Source organism: Carettochelys insculpta, chromosome 18 (genome assembly GCF_033958435.1).
Source record: "Carettochelys insculpta isolate YL-2023 chromosome 18, ASM3395843v1, whole genome shotgun sequence".
Taxonomy (NCBI): Eukaryota; Metazoa; Chordata; order Testudines; family Carettochelyidae; genus Carettochelys; species Carettochelys insculpta.
Window position 1 is genome coordinate 19,036,934 of NC_134154.1, and position 27,307 is coordinate 19,064,240.

Genomic DNA, 27,307 nt, shown 5'->3' on the forward strand with positions numbered 1-27,307 from the left:
TAGAAGCTCCCTAAGCAGATCTAATGGAAGGCAGCCTGCCCATGACTGTTTACAGATTGCACTGCAGCCCAGAAATCCTGAGCACTTGGCACTATGGCCTTGACACAAGCAAGCCATATATGACAGGGCTTATGGGTGAGACCTATGGAAAGCAGCAGACCATCACAAGCTGTCCTTGTACTGCTCCTGCACCAGGGAAATTTTCACCTCATCGCTTGCTACTTATTCATTGTCTCCGTATGCCATCATTTCATATAACGGGCAGAGGTAGGGTGGAATCACCTTCTGAGTCTCTTATGATGAGATAATACACAGTAGTTCAGAATCAAAGTGCAGTGTTAACAAACCTTTTTTAGGAAGACCTTAATCCACAAGAACTGTCCAAATGACACAGTGCATTGATTTGGGCCATCCTCTCTGTGCATTCACCCAAACGTGCATGCACATGTTTCTTTGCTTAGTGTGCAGATTGTCAGTATTCCTAATTCAGAAGAGTTCACTGAAACTATATTATAGCTCTTTTAGGTTCTTCTGCCCTCCCAAAAATTAAAAACAAACCCAGTGAGTTATCTCCTCTGCCACTTAAAATTCACTGCACACCAAGCAATTACTCCGTCATCTCAATACCAACAAATAGGCTCCAAGGAAAAATAACCTTAATTCACCAATGCATTGTTCAAGTTTTCTACCTGATTAACTCTAGGGAAATTATGATGGCAAGCAGACAATACGAGAGAAGGAATCGTCAGGTATTTATGGAGCATGGCGAGCTGCCCCCTTTGAAATGAATGGAGTTACACTGTTGCAGAATTGTAATAGCATGGTAAAGGAACTGTGCCTGTGATTTAAAAAATAATAATTAAATATCCACATTCAAATGTAGGGATGTGAAAGGCGGGCTGCAATAAATATGCTACATAGCAATCCCAACTAAAGTGAAATAATTCAAAATAAAATGCCATTTTCAGGGCTTTTTTTTCATCCAAGGGTCATTTTAATGACAAATCTCCTATGATAACATTTGAAGAGGGGAGCAATCTGCTTATAGAGGAACCCTGAAATTATTTCAAGGGAGATGACTGATTTGTCTTTGTTCACTGGCTGGGTAAGTCTTGTCCAAACTGCCTGTAAAGATCTGTTGGCTGCTGTCACTGGTCACAAAAAGGGCCATAAAAATGTCAGTGCTTACCTAATTTTCAAATATGCACTCCAAAGGAAAAGTGAGAGAACTAGGACATATTCACAGCCCCAGCAATGAGAAACTGGCTGAAAAGTATTAATTGCACACCAAGGATCAGCAAAAAAGCCATGACTGTTCCATTTTATTGTCCCCCTAGAGCACATAAACTGAACCTAAGCTGGCATTGGAGAAGAAAGTGTCTCATTTTAGATTGTAATTGGTAATGTTCTTTGAGTGTGGTGTTTGATTAGTAACAACTGCAGCATCCACTTTAAGGAAATAATGTTCAAAACACACACACACAAAAGTATATATAACCATCCTGTTACCAAAAAAACAATGTTACAGCTCTGATTTTGCCACTGTATCCTTCCAGCCATCCCTCTGTGCTCCTTTAGAGCCCCAGATTTCCTGTAGCCACAAGAGTCTGCCAGTATATCCTACTTCCACCAACGTGTATTTTTTCCACTTCATACATGAATTTTGTGGTTCCTGACAGACAGATGAGCCATACTGAGTGATTCCATTTTCTGAATTATGGAACAAGCACTACAGACTGTTGGGTTGAAAAATAAAATCATCTGTTAGTTACAGAAACACAAAAAGATTCTTTAATAATTGGAACACTGTTTCTATTGGGGATTTAAACATAATTGCTCGGACTAAGTACCAAGTAATTCCTCACAGCTACAGGTTACTAAAATAGGATGCATGATAGCAGACTAGGCTAAATTCATGCCTGGGTTACCCCTGACTTAAGTGGAGTTGATGAGTTGGATCATCTCTACTTTTATGTCTGGCTAACAAAAGGATTTTGCTCTGTTTTGTTTAACTTTCCTTAATATTTTACTCCTATGACAAGTTCCTTCCTCAAGGGCTATTACAAAGAATTCTACATGTAAGTGTACTAATGTTTTATATGGATGTGTAACTTGTATCATCAACAACCATTAAAAATTAAAGACCGTTAAAATGAAATTAATTTTGTAGTATAGTGTATACATGTGGGACTTGGTTATTTGCAAGCAATGACCCCATCCTGTGCTGTTGATAATTCACCGTGCTTCATTCTGATCCTAAATCAATGTGAACATTTCTAGAGCCCTTCCAGATAAAATTGGTATCTGCAGTCATATCTGCATCTACAAATATGGTCTGCAGATATCTGCATCCACATATATATATACAGGTACCTGCAGATATAAATCTGTAATCTGCAAATTTGAAGAGTTCTAGATATAAAATTTGTATCTGCCTCTATACCCGCAAAAATGAGCCACAGATAGCTGCAGATATAACACAGATATCCACAGATTCACAGGGCTGTAATAATTTCATATTATATGCACTTAAATCTGATTTCAGAAATAGTAACAGAGTGGAAGCCGTGCTAGTCTACACACTATCAAAACAAAAAGCAGTCAAGTAGCACTTTAAAGGCTTTAAAGTGCTACTTGACTGCTTTTTGTTTTGATTTCAGTAAGTGTGCTCATGTGCTTAAATTTAAAAAGATGCTCTAACTGCTTTGCCAGATTGCGTTCTACAACATAAATCAATGAACTGCGCTAAGAAGTAATCACAGTCAGAAAGTAGCAGGCGTAGCCATGGTGAGGTTCATTATTGTTTGCATTTGTGTTGAGGTAGCACCCGGGGGCCTCAGTCATAGACGACAACCACATTGTGCCAGGTGCTATACAAATAAAGAACAAGAAGGCAGTCTGTGCCCCAAAAAGCTCACCATGTAAGTCGAAGGCACCATAAAACACCACACATAGTTTGGTTCTGTTCTCTGCTGCTACAATGATACAAAATGCTGGGTTTGCACTATGCAGGGAGAGGGCAGAAAGCAGAGGTTGGTAGGATGGCTCTGTATAGCCGTGTCTACACATGCACACTACTTCGAAGTAGCGGCACTAACTTCGAAATAGCGGCCGTCACGGCTACACGTGTTGGGCGCTATTTCGATGTTAACATCGACATTAGGCGGCAAGACGTCGAAGCCGCTAACCCCATGAGGGGATGGGAATAGCGCCCTACTTCAACGTTCAACGTCGAAGTAGGGACCGTGTAGTTGTTGCGCGTCCCGCAACTTCGAAATAGCGGGGTCCGCCATGGCGGCCATCAGCTGAGGGGTTGAGAGATGCTCTCTCTCCAGCCCCTGCGGGGCTCTATGGTTACCGTGTGCAGCAGCCCTTAGCCCAGGGCTTCTGGCTGCTGCTGCTACAGCTGGGGATCCATGCTGCATGCACAGGGTCTGCAATCAGTTGTTGGCTCTGTGGATCTTGTGTTGTTTAGTGCAACTGCGTCTGGGAGGGGCCCTTTAAGGGAGCGGCTTGCTTTTGAGTCCGCCCTGTGACCCTGTCTGCAGCTGTGCCTGGCACCCTTATTTCGATGTGTGCTACTTTTGCGTGTAGACGTTCCCTCGCAGCACCTATTTCGATGTGGTGCTGCCCAACGTCGATGTTGAACGTCGACGTTGCCAGCCCTGGAGGACGTGTAGACGTTATTCATCGAAATAGCCTATTTCAATGTTGCCACATCAAAATAGGCTACTTCGATGTAGGCTTCACGTGTAGATGTAGCCTATGTGTCCAGGGGTTTGTCTGCAAGCTGGCCATGGGACTAGTTAGAGTGTAGCTGAGGGTTCTGTCAACTACACTGAGCCACAAAGGGAGTCTTTGGTGCACATCTGAATAGCATATATAGGCTGTATCCACATTTTCAAACCTCAAGCATCTCATGCTGAGACCCTGGTTGCTCATCTCTCCACACACACCATGTATTGTCTCCAATGCTCTGAGAGCTCTTCATCCACTTCCTTGCTCAATGGCCAAGATGCTCACTCATCATACCAGGAGAAGGAAGCTTGATGGGGCAGGACAGCTCTGTGACCTTGGGGCTTGGTGCCTTGTCCTTTCAGGCATCCAGACAAAGATCATCTGGGTGGCAGCCACTGACTCCTCAGACTCCTTTGAGAAAGCTGTGGTGCTCTTCAGAGTTCTCTGATCAGTGTTCCTTGCTGGATCCTTCATCCTGGCCCTGTGATCTTCATGCTTGTATAACACCAACAGACCTGAGTTGCTAGTCTCAGGGACAGAACTTGTAAGCATAGGATCTAAAGCCCTGCACTCACCCCAGATGAGGTCTCAGTGCCTCTGGGTAGTACACGCTTCCCTGGGCTGAGGAAGCGAGTCCCGAGCTTCTGAGACCTTCCAGCAGTTCTTCCTGGCTAATGCACCAGTTGTAATGCCGACAGACCTGGGTCTGTTGGTGTTACAACGTCATGGAGTACCCAGAGGCACTGAGACCTCATCTGGGGTGAGTGAAGTCTCTGCTCTACAGCCTGAGCGGAGAGCCAGCTAGCCTTTAGCTCATGTGGTAGAGTGCAGGGCTTTAGACCCTATACTTGCAGGTTCTACCCCTGGGGCCAGCAACCCAGGTCTGTCAGAGTTACACTTGTCCCTGTTTTCTCTTAATTTGTCTCACATCACCATTTGCTGACCAGATTCATTGGTTCCTCCTCCACAGTTGAGGAAGATCATCAGCTGAGGGTAGGCCAGGGCTCACCCAGGCCAGTACCAGCAACAGGCACATTGGACCACAGCCTGGTAGTGGAAGAACACAATCGGCAACAGCCCCTGATACAGGTACATCTTCATACAGACATGAAATTCCTTTTCTTCGCATTCTGACAAACTGAAGGTGTTACAAAGGTAAAGAGAATTTGGGTGATTGTGGCCATTGTAGCTGATGGGGAGATGTGAATAACCATCAAGGGGAATTTGCCTCATAATAAATCCATTAGTCTCTAAAGTTCTACAGGACCCCTTGTTTTTACAGCTACAGACTAACACAGCTACCTCTCTCAGACTTTTCTCTTTCTAAAGTTACCACGTCATGTGGCACCATTTCCTTTGGACCATCAACTACCATTTACTCAGCACAATGCCCTGGTGTTTGCACATTCATCTCCCACAGCTAGTAATGCCAATGAGAATGTGGAGAAGAGGCACCCCTTGGGAGAAAACTCAGACGAATGATCTAGGACTCACAAAGAGTACTCTTATGTCACACTTGTGCCAACCTCACAGCCATAAAGGTTCCTACTTTGTTGCAGAAGCCAGCTATTCCTCAATGGTATCTGAGCATTCATATCCCAAGGGGTCCATAATCTGTTGGCTAAAATGACATTTATGTGATGGATGGCACAAATAGCCTGGCATGGATCACTGTTAACATAAAAACAGCCAGATAACTAGGATGTTTCTTGGCACCAGGCAGAGGGCACCGCTGGCTGATAAGGCTAAGTGGAGCTGCCCAAAACAAAATACCTGCTCCTGAGATTTCTTGGGACTGTCTTTGGACTGTGGCCTGCTCGTTACTTTTTATTTCTGCTGTCTACAAAGCACCTTGCAACAAACAAACTCCCACTCATCAGGAATTCCTTTTAGCATCAGATTTATTGGGCTCCAGTTTAACTTCTTCTTTCCAACATGCTCATCTTTTCTGCTCTGCTTTCTTCCCCTCTGCTTGAAGCTGTCAGATTATTTGGGGCTGGATTTGCCTTAATTGGTAAGGGCTGTTGTGTCCTGGTGGTGTAGAGGGGCAGGGAGGTCCACCACTGTTTGCCATTGTTTCAAGAGGAGTGCCACCAATGGAAACTGCTGAGAAAATGCTTCCCAATAGCAACACAAGCATGGCACTGCTACCCACCTGTCTCTGTCTCCCTGTCTCTGCAGGGAGGACTGCCACCGTAATGCATTACAGGTTGAACCTCTCTAATCCAGAACTCTCTCATCTGGTAGCATCCATAATCCATCATGATTTTTGTTAGCTGGATGTCCACTTAGCATGGGTGTGGCCAAGTCTCCTACGGTCCCATAAAGTTTGTTCCCAGCCACAAGTCCTGGCTCTCCATCTTCTGTACTGTTACTTCACTCTAATTTACCTCTAAATGTCATTGAAGAGCCCAGTAAGTAGTGGAAGTGTTGGTAATGCTGCTCGACCTCCTGTGGTCCAGCAAATTCTCTCATCTGACACCAGTCAGATTCCAGCTATACTGCAATTACACCTCAGAAGGGCCTTGCCTCTGAGGGGGACTTGTGTGCTGGTTTATACCAGCAAAAGCAACCTGAAGTCAAAGTAACACTAGCCTTTAATTCTTTTCAACAAGGTGGAAGACCTCTTTGTCATCACTGCACTGACATACTGCTCTCTCCCTGAAAGGTAGGGCACTAGGCAGTATAGGGCTAATCCAAAGGCCACTGGAGTCAGTGGAAAGACTCTCACTAGCTCCAATTAACCTTGAATCAGGCCCCATGCAGGTAACAAAGTATGACTTGGTAGACTGAGGAAGGAGTTACAAAGCCTGGAATTCCTGAGCTCTTAGCTTTGTTACTGACTTGCTGTGTGACTTTAGACAAATCGCTTAGAAGGGGACTGAATTCCCAGGGATGTTGTCATGATTAATTAGTTAATATCCACCCAGCAAATGCAGAATGACGGATCTAGGCCCTGCGCAGACAAAGCAACATATATATAGTATCATTTATAACAGCCTTGTTTTTAATACAAATACAGAGATAAACAGCATTTTTTTTCTAACTCGTTCCAAATTCTTGCCCATGTTCTAACTTTATTTACATCCATATAACTCCACTAAGGTAATTATGGGAGAAATTTGGCCTTTAAAAATATTTGGTTTATTTTTGTAGTGATTTTATTATTAGTAGTAGTAGTAGTAGTAGTAGTAGTAATGCCTACTCATTGCAAAATCCTTGCAAATGTTCTTACTTCTCAACTTTAAACCGATGTGATAAATGTATTTTAGTCAGCAAACCCAAACATCAGCCAAGCATGATATGGAAATAACAGCAGAGTGATAAAAACACAAACAATTTCAGCTCTGCCTGGTGCCAATTCATCACTAAGCTAACAGACCAGTGCCAGCCTAACATATGAGTGCCACTTGGTTGCAATTTTTCCAGCATTGTTATTTCTTTCCAGAAATAAAACTGATATGAGTGTTGATTCTGGGCATTCACTGAAGGCAGTGAAAATACACGAATCACAGTTGAGCTGATCAGCAACATTAGGAATATATATTCCGTCTTCATACTCAGTACTCTGGAAAGGCCTTTTGTGCTTACGCTGATGCTTGAACTAGTCTGAAATGTGCAGCAGTGCTCAAGCACACTTGTAGGGCAAACTCTCAGCTTTCACTAATGACACTCCAAGCCCTGATTCATCATGAGCTACTCTCCAGGGCACTGTAATAAGGGTGCTGGTTCATTTCAGCATGTACGGCATAAGCCTCCAGATTTTAAAATTGACCTCTTTACCCCACTGTGTTTCAGTTTCTTCATCTACAAACGGGCATATCCCATGCTTGGGGGCCAGAAATAGTTTCTTGGGGACCACTGTCAGATGGCATAAATTAGAGTAGCTTCCAGGATGATCAAACCTGCCCTGGTGTAAGGTATACTAGAGAAGCAAAGACCCATCACCAGTTCCCTTTTAGACCCCCAGTTACAATGAGCTCCAATGAAACTAAGCCCAGTGGAGAATCTGGCCAACACAGCTCTGAAGAAGCATTTGGTATATTTATTCTCAGGGCACTTTGATTCCTGATGAAGAAGTACTGTGAGAAGATCACTGCTTGCATAATCTTGATGCTATAAATTGCCCACTGGGGCAAAATAAATTCAATGGGACAAACATGCACAAAAAGTGACAGATTCCTGCACAGCCTAAATGCATAGCCCTGTTTCAAACAACAGTATTTATCTTAATTATTACATGGTTTAGTATCCAAAGTCTTACTTGTAAAGTGATCTTGAAAGGTATGCATAAAAATTGGTATGTGCCTTACAAAAAGCATTATGTATGGAAAGAAGTGGGGATTAGCTCTATCAATGCAGGAGAGGATCAAAGCCAAAGGGCATGGAAGCTAGTGGTCTTTGGATCCCATTCATACTGCAGCAGAGAAAAAAAGACAGAAAGACCTGAGATATGGAAGGCTAAAAAATATGAAATTAACATGTATTAAAGGAGAAGACTGACATAAAAGAAACTTGGTGGAATGAGGACAATGAGTGGGACACAATCCTACCGGGATATAAAATATATCGGAAGGACAGAATAGGTCATGCAGGTGGCGGAGTGGTACTGTATGTGAAAGATAATGTAGAAGCAAATGAAGTAAAAATCTTAAATTAATCAAAATATTCCACAGAATCACTGTGGATAGTAATACTATTCTCTAATAAGAATATAACAGTAGGGATATATTATCGACCACCTGACCAGGACAGTGATAGTGACTTTGAAATGTTAAGGGAGATTAGAGAGGCTATCAAAATAAAAAAACTCTAAGAATAGGAGACTTCAGTTATCCCAAAACTGACTGGGTGCATGTCACCTCAGGGCGAGACACAGAGATAAAGTTTCTTGATCCCTTAAATGACTGCTTCTTGGAGCAGCTAGTACAGGGGAGAGGCAATTCTCAATTTAGTACTGTGTGGAGCACAGGATCTGGTCCAGGAGGTAATTATTACAGGACCCCTTGGGAATAGTGATCATAATATAGTAACATTTAGCATTCCTCTGGTGGGAAGAACACCTCAGCAGTCCAACACTCTGGCATTTAATTTCAGAAAGGGGAATTACACAAAAATGAGGAGGTTAGTTAAACAGAATTTAAAAGGTACAATGACTAGAGTAAAATCCCTGCAAGCTGCATGGAAAACATTCAAGGACACCATAATAGAGGCCCAACTTAAATGTATTCCCCAAATTAAAAAACATAATAAGAGACCTAAAAGAGAGTCACCATGGCTTAAAAATCATGTAAAAGAAGCAATGAGAGATAAAAAAGGCATCTTTTAAAAAGTGGAAGTCCAATCCTAGTGAGGTAAATCAGAAGGAACATAAACACTGCCATATTAAGTGTAAAAATGTAATAAGAAAAGACAAAAAAGATTTTGAGGGACAGCTAGCCAAAAACTCAAAAAGTAATAGCAAAATGTTGTTAAGTACATTAGAAGCAGGTAGTCTGCTAAACAACCAGTAGGGCCCCTACGTGATCGAGATCCAAAAGGAGCAATCAAGGATGATAAAGCCATTGTGGAGAAACAAAATGATTTCTTTGGCTCCATCTTCACGGCTGAGGATGTTAGCGAGATTCCCAAACCTGCACCATCCTTTGTGGGTGATGAATCTGAGAAACTGTCCCAGAGTGAAGTGTCATTAGAGGAGATTTTGAGACAAACAGAAAAACTTAACAGTCACAGATCACTGGGACCGGATGGCATTCACCCAAGGGTTCTGAAAGAACTCAAATGTGAAATTGCAAAATTATTAACCATGATTTGTAACCTATCCTTCAAATCACCTTCTGTACCCAAGGACTGGAAGACAGCCAGCATAACACCAATATTTAAAAAATATTTAAAATATATAAAAATATTAAAAATATTTAAAGAAGCAACCCTGACAATTAGAGACCTGTAAGTCTAACATCAGCACCTGGCAAATTAGTTGAAACAATAGTAAAGAATAAAATTGTCAGAAACATAGAAGAACATAATTTCTTGGGCAATAGTCAACCTGGTTTCCATAAAGGGAAATCATGTCCAACTAATCTGTTGGAATTCTTTGAAGGGATTAACAAACAAGCAGACAAGGGGGATCCAGTAGATATAGTATACTTAGATTTCCAGAAAGCCTTTGACACAGTCTCTCACCAAAGGCTCTTGTGTAAATTAAGTTGTCATGGGATAAGAGGGAAGATTCTGTCATGGACTGAGAACTGGTTAAAAGACAGGAAACAAAGGGTAGGAACAAACAGTAAATTTTCTGAATGGAGAAGGGTAACGAGTGGATTTCCCAAAGGGTCAGTCCTAGGACCAATCCTGTTCAACTTTTTCATAAATGATCTAGAGAAAGGGTGAGTGGTGAGGTGGTAAAGTTTGAGGACGACACTAAAGTGTTCAAAAAAGTCAAGACAAAAGCAGACTGTGAAGAACTTGAAAAAGATCTCACCAAAATGAGTGACTGGGCAACAAACTGGCAAATGAAATTTAATGTGGACAAGTGTAAAATAATGTACATCGGAAAAAAATAACCCCAAGTATACTTCCAAATATGATGGGGACTAATTAGCTACAACTAATCAAGAGAGAGATCTTGGGGTTGTTGTGGATAGTTCTCCGAAAACATCCACACAGTGTGCAGTGGCAGTAAAAAAAGCAAATAGGATGTTAGGAATTATTTAAAAAGGGATAGAAAATAAGATAAAGAATATTTTACTGCCCCTTTGTAAAACTATGGTATGCCCACACCTGGAATACTGTGTATGGATGTGCTCTCCTCACCTCAAAAAAGATATTTTGGCATTAGAAAAGGTTCAGAAAAGGGCAACTAAAATGATCAGGGGTTTGGAGCCAGTCCCATATGAGGAGAGGTTAAAGAGATTGGGACTTCTCAGTTTGGAAAAGAGGAGACTCAGGGGAGATACGATAGAGGTATATAAAATCATGAGCAGTGTGGAGAGGGTGAAGAAAGAAAAGTAATTTACTTGTTCCCATAATATAAGAACTAGAGGACACCAAATAAAATTAATGGGCAGCAGGTTTAAAACTAATAAAAGAAAGTTCTTTTTCACACAGCGCACAGTCAACCTGTGGAACTCCTTGCCAGAGGAGGCTGTGAAGTCTAGGACTATAAGAGAGTTCAAAGAAGAGCTAGATAAATTCATGGAGGTTAGATCCATAAAAGGCTACTAACTAGGGGATAGGGATGGTGACCCTGGCCTCTGTTTCTCAGAGGCTGGAGGTGGATGGCAGGAGACAAGTCACTTGATCATTATCTTCAGTCCACGCCCTCTGGGGCACCTAGCACTGGCCACTGTCAGCAGACAGGATGCTGGGCTAGATGGACCTTTGGTCTGACGCAGTAATGGCCATTCTTATGTTCTTATGAGAAGCTTTTCAACAATGTGCAGCATAGTATTAACCTTAATAAATGCAAACAGTTAGGCCAAATGTCATCTACATTTTATGGTATGTCTCTCTATTGGTCCTATGTTTTGTTCTCTAAGCAACACATTCCAATGCTTCACCACTCATCTGGTGAAGCAGTTTTTCCTAATATCTAACCTAAATCTCTCCCTCTTCAACTTCAGACCATTACTCCTTTTTCTGCCATCTGACACAACTGAGAACAGTTTGTCACCCTCCTTTTTAGAGCTCCCCTTCAGGAAGTTGAAGGCTGCTATTAAATCACCTCTAAGTCTTCTCTTCTGTAAACAAAACAAGCCCAAATCCCTAAGCCTACCCTCATAGGTCTTGTGCTCCAGACCCTTAATCTTTTTTGTTGCTCTTCCCTGAACCTGCTCCAGCAAATCCACATTCTTTTTTATACTGGGGGGCCCAAAACTGGACACAAGATTCCAGATGTGGCCTCACCAGTGCCAAATAAAGAGGAATAACTACTTCCCTAGATCTGCTTGAAATGCTCCTCCTAATGCACCCTAGTATGCCATTAGCTTTCTTGGCTACAAGGGCACACTGTTTACTCATATCCAGCCTTTCATCCACCATAACCCCTAGGTCCTTTTCCATCATACTGCTGCTGAGCCAGTCGGTCCCCAGCCTGTAACAATGTTTGGGATTCTTCCGCCCCCAGGTGCAGGACTCACACTTCTCCTTATTGCACCATATCAGATTTCTTTTGGCCCAGTCCTCCAATTTATCCAGGTCCCTCTGGATTCTCTCTCTACCCTCCAATGAATCTACCTCTCCCCCTAGTTTTGTGTCTTCCGCAAACTTGCTGAGGGTGCAATCCAGTCCCTCATCCAGGTCATTAATAAAGATGTTGAATAACACCAGCCCCAGAACCGAGCCTTGTGGCACTCTGCTCAAAACAGATTACCATCCAGATATTGAGCCATTGACCACCACCTGTTGGGCCCGACCATCAAGCCAGCTTTCTATCCATCTTATAGTCGAAGGATCCAATCCATATTTCCTTGACTTATGGAAAAGAATGTTGTGGGAGACCATATCAAAAGCTTTGCTGAAGTCAAGGTATATCACATCCACTGACTTGCCCCTGTCCACAGAGCTTGTTACTTCATCATAGAAGCTAATCAGATTGGTCAGGCAGGACTTGCCCCTGGTGAATCCATGTTCTCTACTTTTGATCACTTTCCCCTCTTCCAAGTGCTTCAAAATGGATTCCTTGAGGATTCCCTCCATTATTTTCCCAGGGACTGAGGTAAGGCTGACGGGTCTATAGTTCCCTGGATTGTCCTTCTTTCCTTTTTTAAAGATGGGCACTACGTTTCCCTTCTTCCAGTCATCCGGTATCTCCACTGATCTCCAAGAGTCTTCAAGGATAATGGCCAAAGTTTCAGCAATGACCTCTGCCAATTCCCTCAGTACCCTGGGGTGCATTAAATCCAGACCCATGGACTTGTGCACATCTAGTTTTTCTAGATAGCTCAGAACTTGTTCCTTCCCCACAGATGGCTGCCCTCCACCTTACCATACTGCATCATCTAGGACCGTCCTGGGGAAGTTGACTTTGTCCGTGGAGACTGAGGCAAAAAAAACATTGAGTACTTCAGCTTTTCCTGCATCATCTGTCACTAGGTTACCTCCCTCAACCAGTAATGGCCCCACACCTTCTCTGATAACCCGTTTATTGTTCACATGCCTGTAGAAGCCCTTCTTGTTACTCTTCACATCCCTTGCCAGCTGCAGTTCCAATTGTGCTTTTGCTTTTCTGATTACTCTCTGGCATTCTCCAGCCATATGTTTATACTCCTCCTTAGTCAACTGTCCATGTTTCCATTTCTTATATGCATCCTTTTTTAATTTAAGATGACTAAGGATTTCCCTGTTAAGCCAAGCTGGTTGCCTACCATGTTTGCGTTTCTTACTATGCAGCGGGATTGCTTGTTCCTGTGCCTTCAGTAAGACTTCTTTAAAATACTTCCAGTTCTCTTCAACTCTTTTCCCCTTCATCTTTGTTTCCCAAGGGATCCTGCTCATCTGGTCTCTTAGGGAATCAAAGCCTGCTCTCCTGAAATCAAGGGTCTGTATGTTACTGCTCACCCTTCTTCCTGTCATCCAGATCCTAAAATCTACGATCTCATGGTTGCTGCAACCCAGGTTCCCTCCCACTTCTATTTCTTCTACTAGAGAGGTGGTGGATTCTCCATCCCTTGAGGTTTTTAAGTCCCGGCTGGACAAGGTCCTGGATGGGATGACTTAGTAGGGGTTGATCCTGCTTGAAGTAGGGGGCTGGAGTAGATGACCTCCTGAAGTCCCTTCCAGCCCTATGATTCTGTGATTCTGTTCAAGAACTCCTCTGACACCATAAGAACTATTACTACAGAAATTGGAATCCTGCTTCCTCTTACTCTAACTTAAACCAAGGTCAGGGTTTGGTTGTGCCTGGAAAATGGGAAATGCCTGAAATCCCAGGATTTCTCAGCACATGGAAAAAGAGGGGGCAGAAGTAGGAGGGAGGCGAAACGAAGAAGCAAAGACAGGAAGGATGTGATACTGAGAGTGGCCACTGGGGGCAGCTGCACACCAAGAGAGAGGCCAGCAGGGCTGGGGCTCCACCACCTTGCCTGCTACTAAGACTGGGTAAGTAGCTCCCCTGCCCCAAACCCAGAGCCTGCCCGTGCCCCTCATGGAAAGCCTACAGATCCCAGAGGTGGCTGCTGGATGAGGGGGCAGCCCCCAGGCAGCTTGCAGACCATGGAAGGGGATGCTGGAGGCTGAGAGCAGCCCCTGGAACTTCACTCCACCCAGACAGCCTGCAGGCCACAGGGGAAAGGGCTGCAGGAAAGGCAACAGCTGAAGCAAGGGCTGCCCTCAGAGCCTGACCCTTCTCAGACAGCCTTCAGGCTGCAGGGGCGCAGCTCCCTAGACCCTCCCCAGACAACCAACAGAGGGTGGGGGGCAGCTGGAGAAAGGGCAGCCTTCTGCAGCCTGGCCCCACCCAGACAGCCTGCATACTGTGGGGGCTGGGGAAGCAGGAGATGGGGTAGCTCACTGGAGCCTGGCTCTCGCCTCGACAGCCTGTGGGTCATGGGGAAGCTGCTGAATGGGGGACAGTTGGAAGGGAGCTGCCCCTCCAGAGTCTGGCTCTCCCCTCAACAGCCTGCAGGTCATGGGGGGCAGCTGAAGGCAGGCAGCCCCTGGAGCCTAGTCCCCCACCCAGATAGCCTACAGACCACAGTGGGGGCAGTTGGAGCGGGGCAGCCCCCCAGATCCTGCCCTCCCTCCCAGACTGCCTGCGGGCTGCAGGGGAGGGGAAACTCTCTGGAGGCTGGGGACAGGCCCAAACACCTCCCCAAGCCTGCAGGCCAAATGGGGGGCACGGAAGGCTGAGGGCAGCCTCCAGAGCCTCGCTTCCACTTCAACAAACCACAGGCTACGGTGGGGGGTCTGTAGCAGGGAGGGGCAGCCCACAGAGCCTGCCCCCACCACAGCCTGTAGTCAACAGGGGGCACTGGACATGGGGGGCAGCCCCAGAGCCTGGCCAGGCCCTGGAGCTCCCCCACCAACCAGGCTGCAGGATGGAGGTAGCCACTGGTGGCTGCGGGTAGCCCCCAAAGTGCTGCCTTCCCAGACCAGTGCAGGGCCAGGGGGGCAGCAGCTGGAGGCTGGGATCAACCTGCAGAGTGCTGCCCCACCCCCAACAGGCTGCATGATGGGGCAGCCACTACCCCAAGCAAGACCTCCTAGGAAAGCTGCAGGCCTGAGGGACAGCAGCATGCTGGGGGCTGCCTCCCAGAGTGCTGCCCGTCCCCTAACAGGTTGCAGGCCAGAGGGCTCAGCTGGACGTCAGGACCAGCCCACAAAGCCTCAGCCCCCACCCGACAAGCATGCAGCCCCGGATCCCTCCCTCCCAGGAGGAGTAGCTGGATAGGGACTGGAATCCTGACCACCCCCACAGGAGAAACCACTGGCTGGAAGTGCTGCCCTTGCCCCCTGGCACGAGCTGCTGCCATCACGTCTCACTGTCACGGGTGACCCTGCAAAACCCTCCCCCAACCTCCCAGCCAACTGTCCTGAGACACTGGCACTAACTTTTGCACCTCCCACCTGCTTTGTCTTCCGCACCCCATACCACCTGTCTTGACCCTGAACCAACCTGCTGTCCTAAGCCACCCTCTCTCTGCCCCTACTCGTCCCTGAGCCCTCACTCCAGCACTCATTTTTCTTCATTTTTGAAACATAGTACAATTACAAATCATGTATATTTTTCAATTCTTTTCAAAAATTTACTTCAGTAAAAGAGCCAGGTGATGCCAGGTACATCTACTAGTTTGAGTATAAGTTTGCATTGGGATCCTGGTAATTCAAAAGACTGATGCTGTCATCTGAATGCCACAATGGTGTTGGGGAGTTGGAACATATTATAATTCCTATTCTTCCTTTGGAATCTAAACCCGTCAGCCATTCAGACCGAGAAGAATAAAAGGATCTTTGCCATTTTTTTAAAAATGTCAAATTTGCTTTCTTCTCCAACTAGGAGATACTAACCCAGGAATCATATTGAGATCAAAAGTCTAAACCAAAACCCTTACAAAAGAAGATACTGTTGCTTCAAAGAGAGTTCATTGTCATCAGCTCAGGGATGTGAAGCACCTGGTCATAACACTGATTCTCCGACTTATGAAGTTCACCCTCCTTTTACTCCCCCTCACCCCCAAAAAAACACACATTACAAATCTGAAGGCAGACTGTAGAAATCTATTCACCAGGTTAAAATCCTCCTGCCAGAGCAAAAATTTACCCTAGTCTTTTAATAGCACCTGCAGTCCCATGAGCACCTGCTTCACTTTACCATTTGCTGCTCAAGCTTTGAGAAATTCAGAACACAAAGTCATTGTCCGTGACATTCTGCTGTCAGCTAACAAGTTCTCACTCCCCGTTCTTTTTGTGTATTTTCCACCATTAGTTATGCTCATTGTAAGTATTTATACATAGCAGGTTATTACCGAGGGCTGTGACTGATTTCCAGCCTTCCCTGCTCTGAGGGATCCTGGCATTACAGTGTCAGACAAGCTGTCTCTTCTCAGATTGTAAATGGACAATTGTTCATAAATACCAGGTAGGCAGCATGACATAAAAAACAGACATAACAACGAGAGGGAGGCAAACAGTGTAATTAAGGGCAGCCAGGATGACAGCCACTGTAGGCCCCAGGGCAGGGTGGGAGGGGGCCCAGTTCCATGCCCTGGAAGGGGTGTGGTCAATGGTGGAAGGGGTGGGGCCTAGGGGAGTTAGCTCTTAGCACTACTCAGACCACAGTGCTGCCCCCCTCCTTTCTCTGTCCGAGCCATGTGGAGTGGTGGAGCAGTGGTGTTGCGATGTTTCAAAGGGCCCAGTGCAATTGCTTCCATTGGCCCCACCATCAGTGAGCCTGACTAAGGGCAGCTCCGAGATGGAACTGCACAGAACTGGACACAGAACAGATAGGGACCTTCTGGGTCATTCAATCTAGTTCCCTGCTATTGCAGGCAGTCCAGCACATAATCCCATCCATATACTAATCAAGCTCCATTTGAGAGCTAGCTCCATTGTTTGCCCCCACAACTCTTCATGGGAGACTGTCCCAGAAACTCACTCGTCTGATGGTTAGAAAACTATCAGTTTCAAACCTAAACACATTCATGGCCAGCTGGTATCAATTTGTCTTTATGCCAGACTGTCTCTTAATTGAACAGGTTTTCAGACTCACTGGTGTTCACCCCCTTGAGGAATTTATAGAATTCTTACCAAAGAATGTGGTTTTCTCCTGCCTGTTTTTCCCAATGCTGAAGCTGATATGTACATGCAAGCTAGCATCTCCACAACTTCCCCTGTATCTGGCCACCTCCCTTCACTGCTCCTGCTCCTGTGTCTTCATTCTATCGCATGCCCATGTGGTCTTCAGAATGGCAACCCCCAATCACTACATATTAGGCCAGGCTGAGCAGACATTTTCTAAAGTGACCAATGATTTTGGGGGCCTGATTTTAGGGCAGCTACATCTCCCAGTGTCAGCGGATCCAACTGCAACCATGGGTGGGCCTCAGGCAGAAGGGGCAAAGCTAGGAGCAGCCAGGCCATGACTCTCTCTCTCTGTCTCTGTCTCTCTCTCTCTCTCACACACACACCCCTGCAGCCCTCAGCGCTGCACTGGCACTCCAGCATCAATTCAAAGGAACCCGATGCTCCAGTTGCTATTGCTGCTGCAGTAGCAACAGCAGCGGTTGAGAGCCTCCTATGCTTCCCCTGTCTGCAAGCTTTCCCATGATGCACCACTTTCTCCTTTCTTGGTGAGCAGAGGACATACACCATAGGTGCCTCTGGCTGTCTTGACTGATGTAACCTGGTCAGAGAGTCATGCTCATGGAAGAAAACGGGACCATATGGAACCTGAACTAAATGTCCATGAAGCACAGCACCAACATTATAAATGGAAACATCTCAATTCTCAGTCAAAAAGTTTTGTTTTCCATACATTTGGTTGTCATCATCAAAGTTTTCCAGGGAAAGCGGCCACTTTTCAGGAAAGTTTTCATTTTGTCAAAAAGCTATTTTCTGTTACCCACATTTCTTTCTTTCATACACAAGTCAAGTGGCGGGGTGGGAACAGTAAATAAAAACCTCTATAAATATGCAAGATCTGACATATTTTGATTACAACTCCCTTGAATCCTCAACAGTCTATCATGCAAACAGGAGATTACAGCATTTTTAAAGCCATATCTCATGCACTTGATAGCACCAAATTGCTCCAAAGGTGAATAAATATTTATACTCATTTATAACCCACAGCATTAAATCATTCACTGACAGATTTCTAGGGAACAGAGGGGAAGATATTATAGTATTTAATGGTTCCAGTACACTCTCTTGTTTTGGCACATGATAAAACCCTTTAGGAAATTTCTTAGGAAGATATTACTGAGAATTGCTTGGCTATTAAGCTCAGGAACAAGGTGGTTTTGTCTTTTTGTCTGCTGCATAATCTCACTTCAGACACAATGTAAAGATATCTTAACACAGGCAAAGCAGTCACTTTAATTTTTGCTCAAAAGTTGATTACATGACAAGCACAATGGATGCTTTCCTACTGGTACTGAGCCCCCTTGCCTCCTCCCCCACAATTATTGTTACATCCCCATCTGGATCTCTTATAAATTCACTAAAAAGCCAAAAAATAGGTATTTCTGAACTACCAATTCAAAATGAAGCTCTTTGGTCAAAGTTCTGAAGCTCTAAAATGGGATTTTGTGCTCAATCTCACAGAGGTGCTGCAAAGCACTTACAGCAGAGCAAGAAAGCCCATTAAGGCAGCTTTAATGTTTAAACCGCTCCTGTCCTGGGATGCTTCAGGGGCTGCAGCAGCCTCCAGAGTAATTAAGACAGCCTGGGAAGAGGGATGCATTTGTCTAAGTTAAGGCAACCTTCTCTGGTTGCCCTATCGCCACAGCTCTGCATGCTGTCTCAACTCCCCACACCAAGACATTTTCTGCATCATCAGAAGAGATAGAGCAGCAAGTACTCTCATTCCATGGGCCAAAGGGGTAGAGTCCCTTGTCAAGTTTCTCCGGGCTACTTTGAGTCTGTAAGGTTTGTGGCTGAATGGCATGGCTGAGCCCTCTGACTGGAACCTGTGTTTTGTGGGCAAGTGATTCCATCTGTACCCTGGAAACAAAGTCTGAACCTTGGCTGATCCAGAAGTTAGAAGCTAAGTATCGGAGGGGTAGCCGTGTGAGTCTGGATAAGCTCTTGATTCATCTGCCCACTCTGAGCTGCTGCAAACACTTCATGCCTCACAGATCTGCACAAGGGGCTTCCACAAGGGATGCACAACCATAGCTTCTTCAGTGTGTCAGTCATTCTGTTGACTGCTAAGGAGCTACTGCTTCACTCTATTCCACACACACACACCCTCCCCCCGCCCCCCATTGTATTCCAAAGCAGAGGGTATAAGGAGTCAGCAGAGGTCTAAAGGAACCAGATTTTTTTACATGTCAAGGAAAACTGTTCAGAGAAATCTTCCAGAGCTCTGACATAGTCCATTACAATGTAAGGAAGATTTCCTTGCCTCAGAGTGATTAGGTCTGAACTCCCACTCACGCATTTGACATCAACGAGCATTTATGCTATGTTTTTAAAACAGTCCTATAGAAAGAAAAGGAAACAAAAATACTCCAGATGTGGAGAACTTGTACAAACGATGGAAATGGCACACGCACTAGGACAGAACATCCAGGGAGAGAAAAAATAACCAGGGACAAACTATTGAAAACAAAATCATGATTAAGTGTCTATGGGGAATAGCACAATTTATTCAGGGTTCCAGCCTTTTCTATTTACTGCTTAAGAAGGTACATGCTTAATCAACTACAAGGACTCTGGCAAAAATGCGTAAGTGTCATCCCCAGTTGCCAAGATTGCAAAATATGAAAACTTAGTCCAGCTTTTGGCTAATCATAACTATCCTGGATTCTGTTTGGCCAATTTATTTATGTGTTAGACCATTTAGAACCATTTCCAAGAGTAGAATCCTGCATAAGTTACTTAACCCTTATGCCTCATTTCACTCATCTGTTAAATAGCTAGATTAATTCAGGAGTGCTTTTATAAGCTGTTTGGCTAAGATACAATCAAATAAGCAAAATGTCATCATAACGATGCCATTGTAGAATACAATTCTGACTTCAGTGGAATGACAATGAGTTTGCCACAGAGGTATTGATAGCAAGAATTCATTAATATTAATATCTCATCTGTTCCTGAAGAGATGGCAAGTTATGTTATGGATCATTCATTTCCTGAAAACATTTACATGCTGTTTAGCTGTGGAATACTAATTAAAATTTCTTTAAATTGTGATCACTATTTGCCAATTGATTTGTATTGTGTTTCTGTTAGCAACAAATTCTGTGCTGTGCTCAAGAGTATGTTGTACCCATTCGTAAACTGACACTATCAGAAACAACAGCAAACATCATTCATACCAATTAACAAAGAAATCAGACGCTACCTCACAATCAATGCATCAGGGCTATCAGGCTGACAAAGAACTCTGTGTTCCACTAGGGATCACATTTCCCAGTAAGCCAGCCTCAGAAATACCGTTAGTGGGGAGACAAATCTGACCAGGAGAGTCCTTGCTTCGCCAGCTGTCATTGGACAAGTTCTGCTGAAGCCATTCAGTAGTGTGAATAGGCAATAAAAAGCCTATCTCTCCCGATGGGGGTGGTTGTACATTCACACCAACAAAACCACATCATCATCATCCTCAACTCTTTGAACATACAAGTCAAGTAAATACAATGAGCAACTGGAGATAAGTGGAACACAAGTGCATGTGATTCACCTCCCAACCATAAGCAGTCACCTCTGATGTCCTCTGTCTTGAAACCGAATCAAAGGAACTAAGACATAGAATGATCTTTTGGCCTATGCCTCACTTGACCAGTATGGGAGTGTTCTATGAAGCATGTCTACAAGTGCTTTTCCTGCCCAGTGTTTTAAGGGCTACAATGTCTGTATGGTGGGAATTAAGTACAGAATGTATTGATTCCTGCTGACTGCAGCTTGTTTCATCTCAGATTCCATTTCAGTTAAAACAGAAAAAGAAAGAAAGAAATGTGAACACTACATTTCAAAGAGCAAATTTTGGATTTTGCAGCAAAGCTTAGACATTTGAACAAAATGGCACAGTTCTCCCCCCTCCTTTACATTGTGCAGACACAAGTGAAATATAAAGAAGAGGCAAATTTGGATTTCATTTTCAAAAAGTATTTCATCCCATACAAGCAGCTGAACTGGTTAGTGCTGTTTTGACTTCCTAGATATACCCCTTTGTTCACTCTTACCTTTAGGGGTACCACTTGCATCAGAATAGCAAAGTTGGTGAGATGGTTACACAGGCAGACAGAATAGTTGAGGTCCCCATCATCACGCACACAGCCTTCATTAGACCACTTGGCACTTCCATTGCTGGAAAGCACACAGGAAATGGAGAGGGATCCCTATTAAAATTGACTCTCCTGGCACTAAATAGACATGAATTTCATTAAACCGGACATATGTTTTTTCTTAAACCCTTCTCTAAACTTTAGCTACCAAGAATTATCCAGACAAATACCTGCACAAAGACCAAATGTTTCCATTTATAAACTTCGATAAAATAGCTGTAATAAGAAATATGTAGTTGAGCTCGACATTTCTGCTACAAATTTAGAGAACATTTGAAAAGGGAAAGAAATAACATACATCACCAGCAGTAAAAAGAATGAAGCACATCACAACGGTTTTCCAATGTAACTTTCAAATATTAAAATACTCCAGAAAGATAAAACACAAGAAAGAAAAAAGCTGCTCAGAACTAAATGGTTTGCTTAGTATCCTTTATCACAGCACTGAAACTTGTGAGATGATGATGAGCTTTAGTAATCAACATTCATATTATCCAGGACTCTAATTACACCTAAGCCAAAATACATGCTGTCAGCACTGATTCTCCAATCTCAATACGTTAGAACACCCAAAGATTCTAACAGTTACTACTGAGATAGAGAAGTTTCTCCTTACACTTAGCACAGGAAATAATTGTGGTTTCTGACATACTGTGGAACAGTAACTGTGGTTAATGCTGACTGTTTAATGGTGATGGCAGCAAATCATAGTAAACCATATTGTACAGTGTATTTCTGAGCCTGGAATTATGAATATTTTGCAACACTCTGAAGTGGCAAATTATTGGGTGTAGTAAAATATATTTGTCTAGGTGGCAAACAGCTGTGTGTAGTAAAAAAAAGAAAGAACAAGAAAAGGAAATAATATCTAGGGCTAAATTTCTGCCAGCCTCACTGTCTTTGAACTCCTGTTGAGTTCAGTGGAATTATACGCAACTCAACAAACAAGTAGAAAGGGCAGAATCAAGTCTCAAAAATCTCTTGTGGGCATTCAGTTACCTTTTTTCACTGGATCTATGACAATTTGTTGGCCTGTTGGCTTCAAAGAAGCTCTACTGATATAGACAACATAAAGATCTGGCTCATTAACAGCTATGCCAATTTACACTGGCCCGTTGATTTCAATGGAGCTAATTATAGCAGCTAGGGATCTGCACTGATATTTTTCCTATTATACAAATGCCAAAATGACTCCTTTTATTGGAGTAATCATATATCTGAGAATGAGAGTGCACTGAAGTAAATAAACCTCTCATTTTGGCATAAGAGATTTTCATTATAGCATTTCATCCCCAATCAAGGCTTAATCCCCCATAGCACATGCTACTGGAATGCTGCCCTGAAGAAAACGGACTAGCTTTAGTAAAAGATGTTTCTAATGTATTATAATTTATGAGTAAGTACACAAACTAGTGACTACAAACAGCTGGGGCAGCTCAATGTAATCTCAATAAAACTTGAATAAAACCATTAAGTTGATCTTTCTCGAATACAAGTTGGATAGGAGGTACCATAAAAGTGTGTGTCATTGCTTCACTAAGTAGTACTTGGGATGGGATAGCTCAAAAATCTGTCGGTTCCCACTCAGGTCTTATTTTGAATTTTTTCACAATTAATGCCATAACAATATTACGTTTAGAAGTCACAAACACAGTAGATATACTTCCAGGTAGGAGAAAAATAGCCTTTGTTTGTGGATATTTGCTGTAAAGTCAGTGCAACTGCAGGTGATATTTATTTACACTTTTATCCTGCTTTGCATTCAGTTGCACCTAATTTCATCATTGAAAAATATCCGACATGACTCACTGCTCTGAGGTGCATACCACACACCTCTTTCTGATCTCATTTGTTCCCATTCTGAATTGGGAGGAACTTTAACTTCCGTAGAGCTAAGCAATTCACAAGACAAACTGGGATACATTTGCAAAAGTCAGATACAAGTGCAGCCAGCATTGATTCTTTTGTGTTCATCTCAACTTTTTTCTCTTGGTTCTCTGCTTTATCCTGAAATCAGTGACTGGAATGAGAACTTCTCCACCTACAATAAGAGGAAGTAGCTTTCTCCATCTTTCCTCCAATCACAAAGACTGTTTTGTGCAAAAGCCTGTGGTTTCATTGCTTTAATAATTCCCACGAACACAAGAAAAAAATATTTGTCAGATTTGGCATGCACTGACTGTGTCGCGTTTGCCATACATAACCAATTATAGTACAATAAAGATATTTAGAATCACTTAACGTACCTATAGTCCAGAAATGCACAATACAGGATGACTTTGTTACTTTCATTCACTGCTTGGCTGTATTGCTGAGGAGTCTGAAAGAAAAAAAAATACATATCTTCAAGAAGGAGAAGAAGAAGAAGAAGACAGGCCAACAGGGACAAGACCACATTTTCTGTCAGTCATGATTTTTCCATTAATTATCAGAGAATAATTACAAATTAACACCAGTGCAACTGAAAACAGACTGTAGCCAGTAATATTTGATTTTTTCTGCTATACGGATAGGCTCTCACCCTGCAAAGACTACATACATGCTAACTTTAAGCTCCATGAATAGATTCATTGGGAGAAATCCTAGACCCTCGCAAGTCAAAAGCAAAATAAATGCCTAGGAAGGTTGCAGAATATCCATCACTGGAGATATTTAACAGACAGGCACCTAACCTATCAGGGATTGTCTAGAGACTCTAGACAGAGCTTAGTCCTGCCCTGAGGGCAGGGGACTGGACTTGATGACCTCTTGAGGTACCTTAAAGTTCTAGTGTTCTATGATTCTATGAAAATTCTCAATGAATACAATAAGATCATAAAGTCAAGCATGTGTGCTAGTCTTTGCAAATTTAGGGACTTATTGTTCAACAGAGCAGGGCTGACAGCCACCATGGGTCCTGGAGCATGGTAGCGGTGGAGGGTTCCATCTCTACACCCTCAGAAGGCCTGAGACCTCGGGCAGAAGGAACAGAGCCTCAAGCAGTCAACCCTAAGAACCTTCCAGACCAACAGTCCCCCTCCCTGCTCCGTCCCAGCCCTCAGAGCCAAATGGAGTGGAGCTCCAGTGGCAGTTCAAAGGGTCACAGCCGCTGCTGTTGTGACAGTAGTAGCAGAGGAAGCCAGGAGCTCTGGGCTCCTTTGAATCACTGGGACCCAATGAAATTGCTCCCTTTGGACCCTCCATTGGCAGGCCTGGTTCAACATATCTTTTGTATAGCTGACATGAAAGCCAAATGTAACAAAACCTGACATTCTAGGATTAGTGTCACTGACATGTGCACTGCAATGATCAGCAAGTAATTTATTTTTAGAATGGTAGTTATTAAAAGCACAGAAAATCAACAGAAAAAAAGCAAGCCAGTCTCCAAACTTTGATTTTAAGAGAGTTTGGCATCTATACATGGCCTTAATTCTTATCTCCTGCAAAAAGATTAGTGGCTATATCAATGCTCTCCATCCACAAAAAAATGGGGTCACATTCTCTACTTTGTTACACCTGGTAACTCCATTCATATTGCAGGCAAAATATCCTATCCAGAAGTTCAAAAGACTGGTCCAGCCTCTCTTTTTGACGCTGATTCATTAACATCTAACAGCATCCAGAGCCTGATTGAAGACATTCAGCACTACTGCTGCACATTAAGGCCCATCTCAAGATTATTCTTCATTTCAAGAGTTATCACCATAAAAAAGAGTACTGGAGAATTACCAGCCCTCAAATCACTACAAGAGAAGGCTGATTGCACTGTCATGCCAGAAGATAAGCAAGGGCTGCTCTTCTTGTTCAGCGTTTAAAAGAAATTTACACAGGGATAAAGCTAAAGTTCATACAAGAAAACACCATCAGAAATTTGTCACTTTTCCCACAAGATCAACAGTGAAGCCTCAGGGATGGGGCACCAGCTGATAAGAAATGAACTTCCTGCCTCAGCCAGGAAACAGATGAATTTCCACACACCTGTAAGTTCTACACCTTCCAAATCTCCACCCAACAGATAAGCTGCATTGCCAAATTGCTCTCCCTCCTCCATCTCCCTTCTGGGAACTTTAAAAGAACCTTCTTTTCTGTTTGAAAGATGCCTACTGTACTCTCCAGTGATTTGACAGGTCCTAATTACAATGGTTCCTCTAAGTTGGTACCAGAATAGGCAAAGGACTTCCGTCAGAATACAGTGCTATATAAAAACTAGAGATTATTATTAATGGCCCTCAAGAGGCCACCATGCCAGCAATGGATATCAAAAAGTAGTGGGCACATAAGCTGTGTCTACATGTGAACGCTATTTCGAAAGTGGGAAAATCAAAGTTCGGCAGTCAAAATAGCAGCCATTGAAACAGAGCACCTGCCGCCATTTTTCAGATCAGCACTTCGATCCGCCCTTTCGAAGTGCCATCAAGGACTTTCAAAAGAGAGTGTCCACACATCTGCAAGCCCTCTTTTGAAAGAAGGGAGGCAGGAAACACCACAGACAGGGTCCCATGGCCAACAACCCCTCCCAGGGCAACAGCCAGCCGCCTCCTTTAAAGGGCTCCTCCCTCTGCCTTTCCCTCCACACGAGCCAAGTGCTGCCCAGCCCTGTCCCAGCCCAGCACAGACCACTCGGGCCTGCCATGGAGGCCCAGTGACAGTTTGTGCAGGAGGACACCCTCATCATGGACATCCTGCTGGCAGTGCTGTACACCATCTCCACAGATGCACCCAAGCGCATCAGGTGGCTAGGCGGTCGCCTGGGGCCATGGGGCTCCCCCCCGGGGCACGGCCGGGCACCCCTCCCAGGTGCCTCGAAACCTCTGGACCCACCCCAGCAGCAGCTGGGAGTGTGTGGTGCTAGGGGAGTGGGATGAGGAAAGGTGGCTGCAGAACTTCCACATGTTGAGGCAGACCTTCGAGGAGATCTGCCACTGGCTCACCCCTGCACTCCAGCACCACGACACCTGCATGCGGCCAGCCCTCACCCTGGAGAAATGGGTCGCGATCACCGTATGAAAGCTGGCCACCCTGGACTCCTATCGCTCCATGGGACAGCAGTTGGTGGTGGGCAAGGCCACTGTCGGGGCTGTACTTATGGAGGTAAGGTGGGGCGAGATGGGTGGGGGAGCTGGTGCAAGGAGAACCCTCTGCTACAAGGGGCCGGATGGGGCAGGGGCTGGACATGAGCGGGCGGAGGCTGGACGGGCTAGGGGCTGGAAGGGCGGGGGGCAGAATGGGCCCGAGGCAGGGGGAGAGGGCCGCCACACCTGCACTAGAGCACGTGTCCCCCTTCGCCCCCTGCAGGTTGTCAGAGCCATCAACATGATGCTGCTCCATAGGGTCATCCACCTGGGGGATCTGGACAACACCATCGCTGGCTTCCAGGACCTGGGCTTCCTGAACTGCATCAGCGCTTTGGATGGCACACACATCCCCATCCGCACCCCACCACACAGCGCCGGCCAGTACATCAATCAGAAGGGTTACCATTCTGTGGTGCTGCAGGCGCTGGTGGACGCAAGGGGCCGGTTCACCAACTTCTATGTGGGCTGGGCCGTCTGCACCCACGATGGTCTTCTGGAACTCCGGCCTCTGCCGCCGCATGGGGGTCAGCACCTATGTCCCCCAGTGGGAGATCCCTGTGGCAGAGGATGTCACCATGCCACTCTGCATGGTGGCAGATTCGGCGTACCCCTGCAGCCATGGCTCATGAGGCCCTACATGGGACACCTTGACCCCACCTGGGAGGCGTTCAATGAGCGCCTCAACCACGCCCGCAACGTGGTGCAGCGGGCCTTCGGGCGCCTTAAGGGGCAGTGGAGGTGCCTCCTCACACAGCTGGAGGTCGGGGTCATTATTGTGTCCCAGCTGGTGGGAGCCTATTGCATCCTCCACAACATCATGGAGGGAAAGGGGGACACCTATGCCCCCATCCACCAGGCCCACCGGGATGGCCACCGCATCTGGGAAGCCTTCAGGCAGGCTTTTGCTGATGGCCACCTCTGACCCGCATGCACACCCACATCCCACGCACATCTGTCATCCACCGTCACTGTCATCCCCACCAGAACTGCACCCACACATCCACCACCCACCATCCCCCGAGAAGCACAGCACGGCGTGGGGAATAATAAAGAAAAGTTTATATA

The 27,307-nt window shown here is 44.8% G+C and overlaps 1 protein-coding gene across 3 annotated transcripts in view; it reads right to left on the reverse strand.

Moving 5' to 3' along the window:
* Positions 1-27,307, reverse strand: part of ADGRD1 (adhesion G protein-coupled receptor D1) — a 382,252-nt gene that overhangs the window by 165,864 nt on the left and 189,081 nt on the right. For all 3 annotated transcript variants that reach the window (XR_012648032.1, XM_075012922.1, XM_075012921.1), the window contains 2 exons: positions 23,435-23,508; positions 21,087-21,210 (listed from right to left, as the gene is read on the reverse strand). Coding sequence is in view for 2 of the 3 variants with exons in the window: in XM_075012922.1 (XP_074869023.1) it covers positions 21,087-21,210; positions 23,435-23,508 (198 nt within the window). In the remaining variant the exon portion in view is untranslated. The remainder of the gene's footprint in view (positions 1-21,086; positions 21,211-23,434; positions 23,509-27,307) is intronic.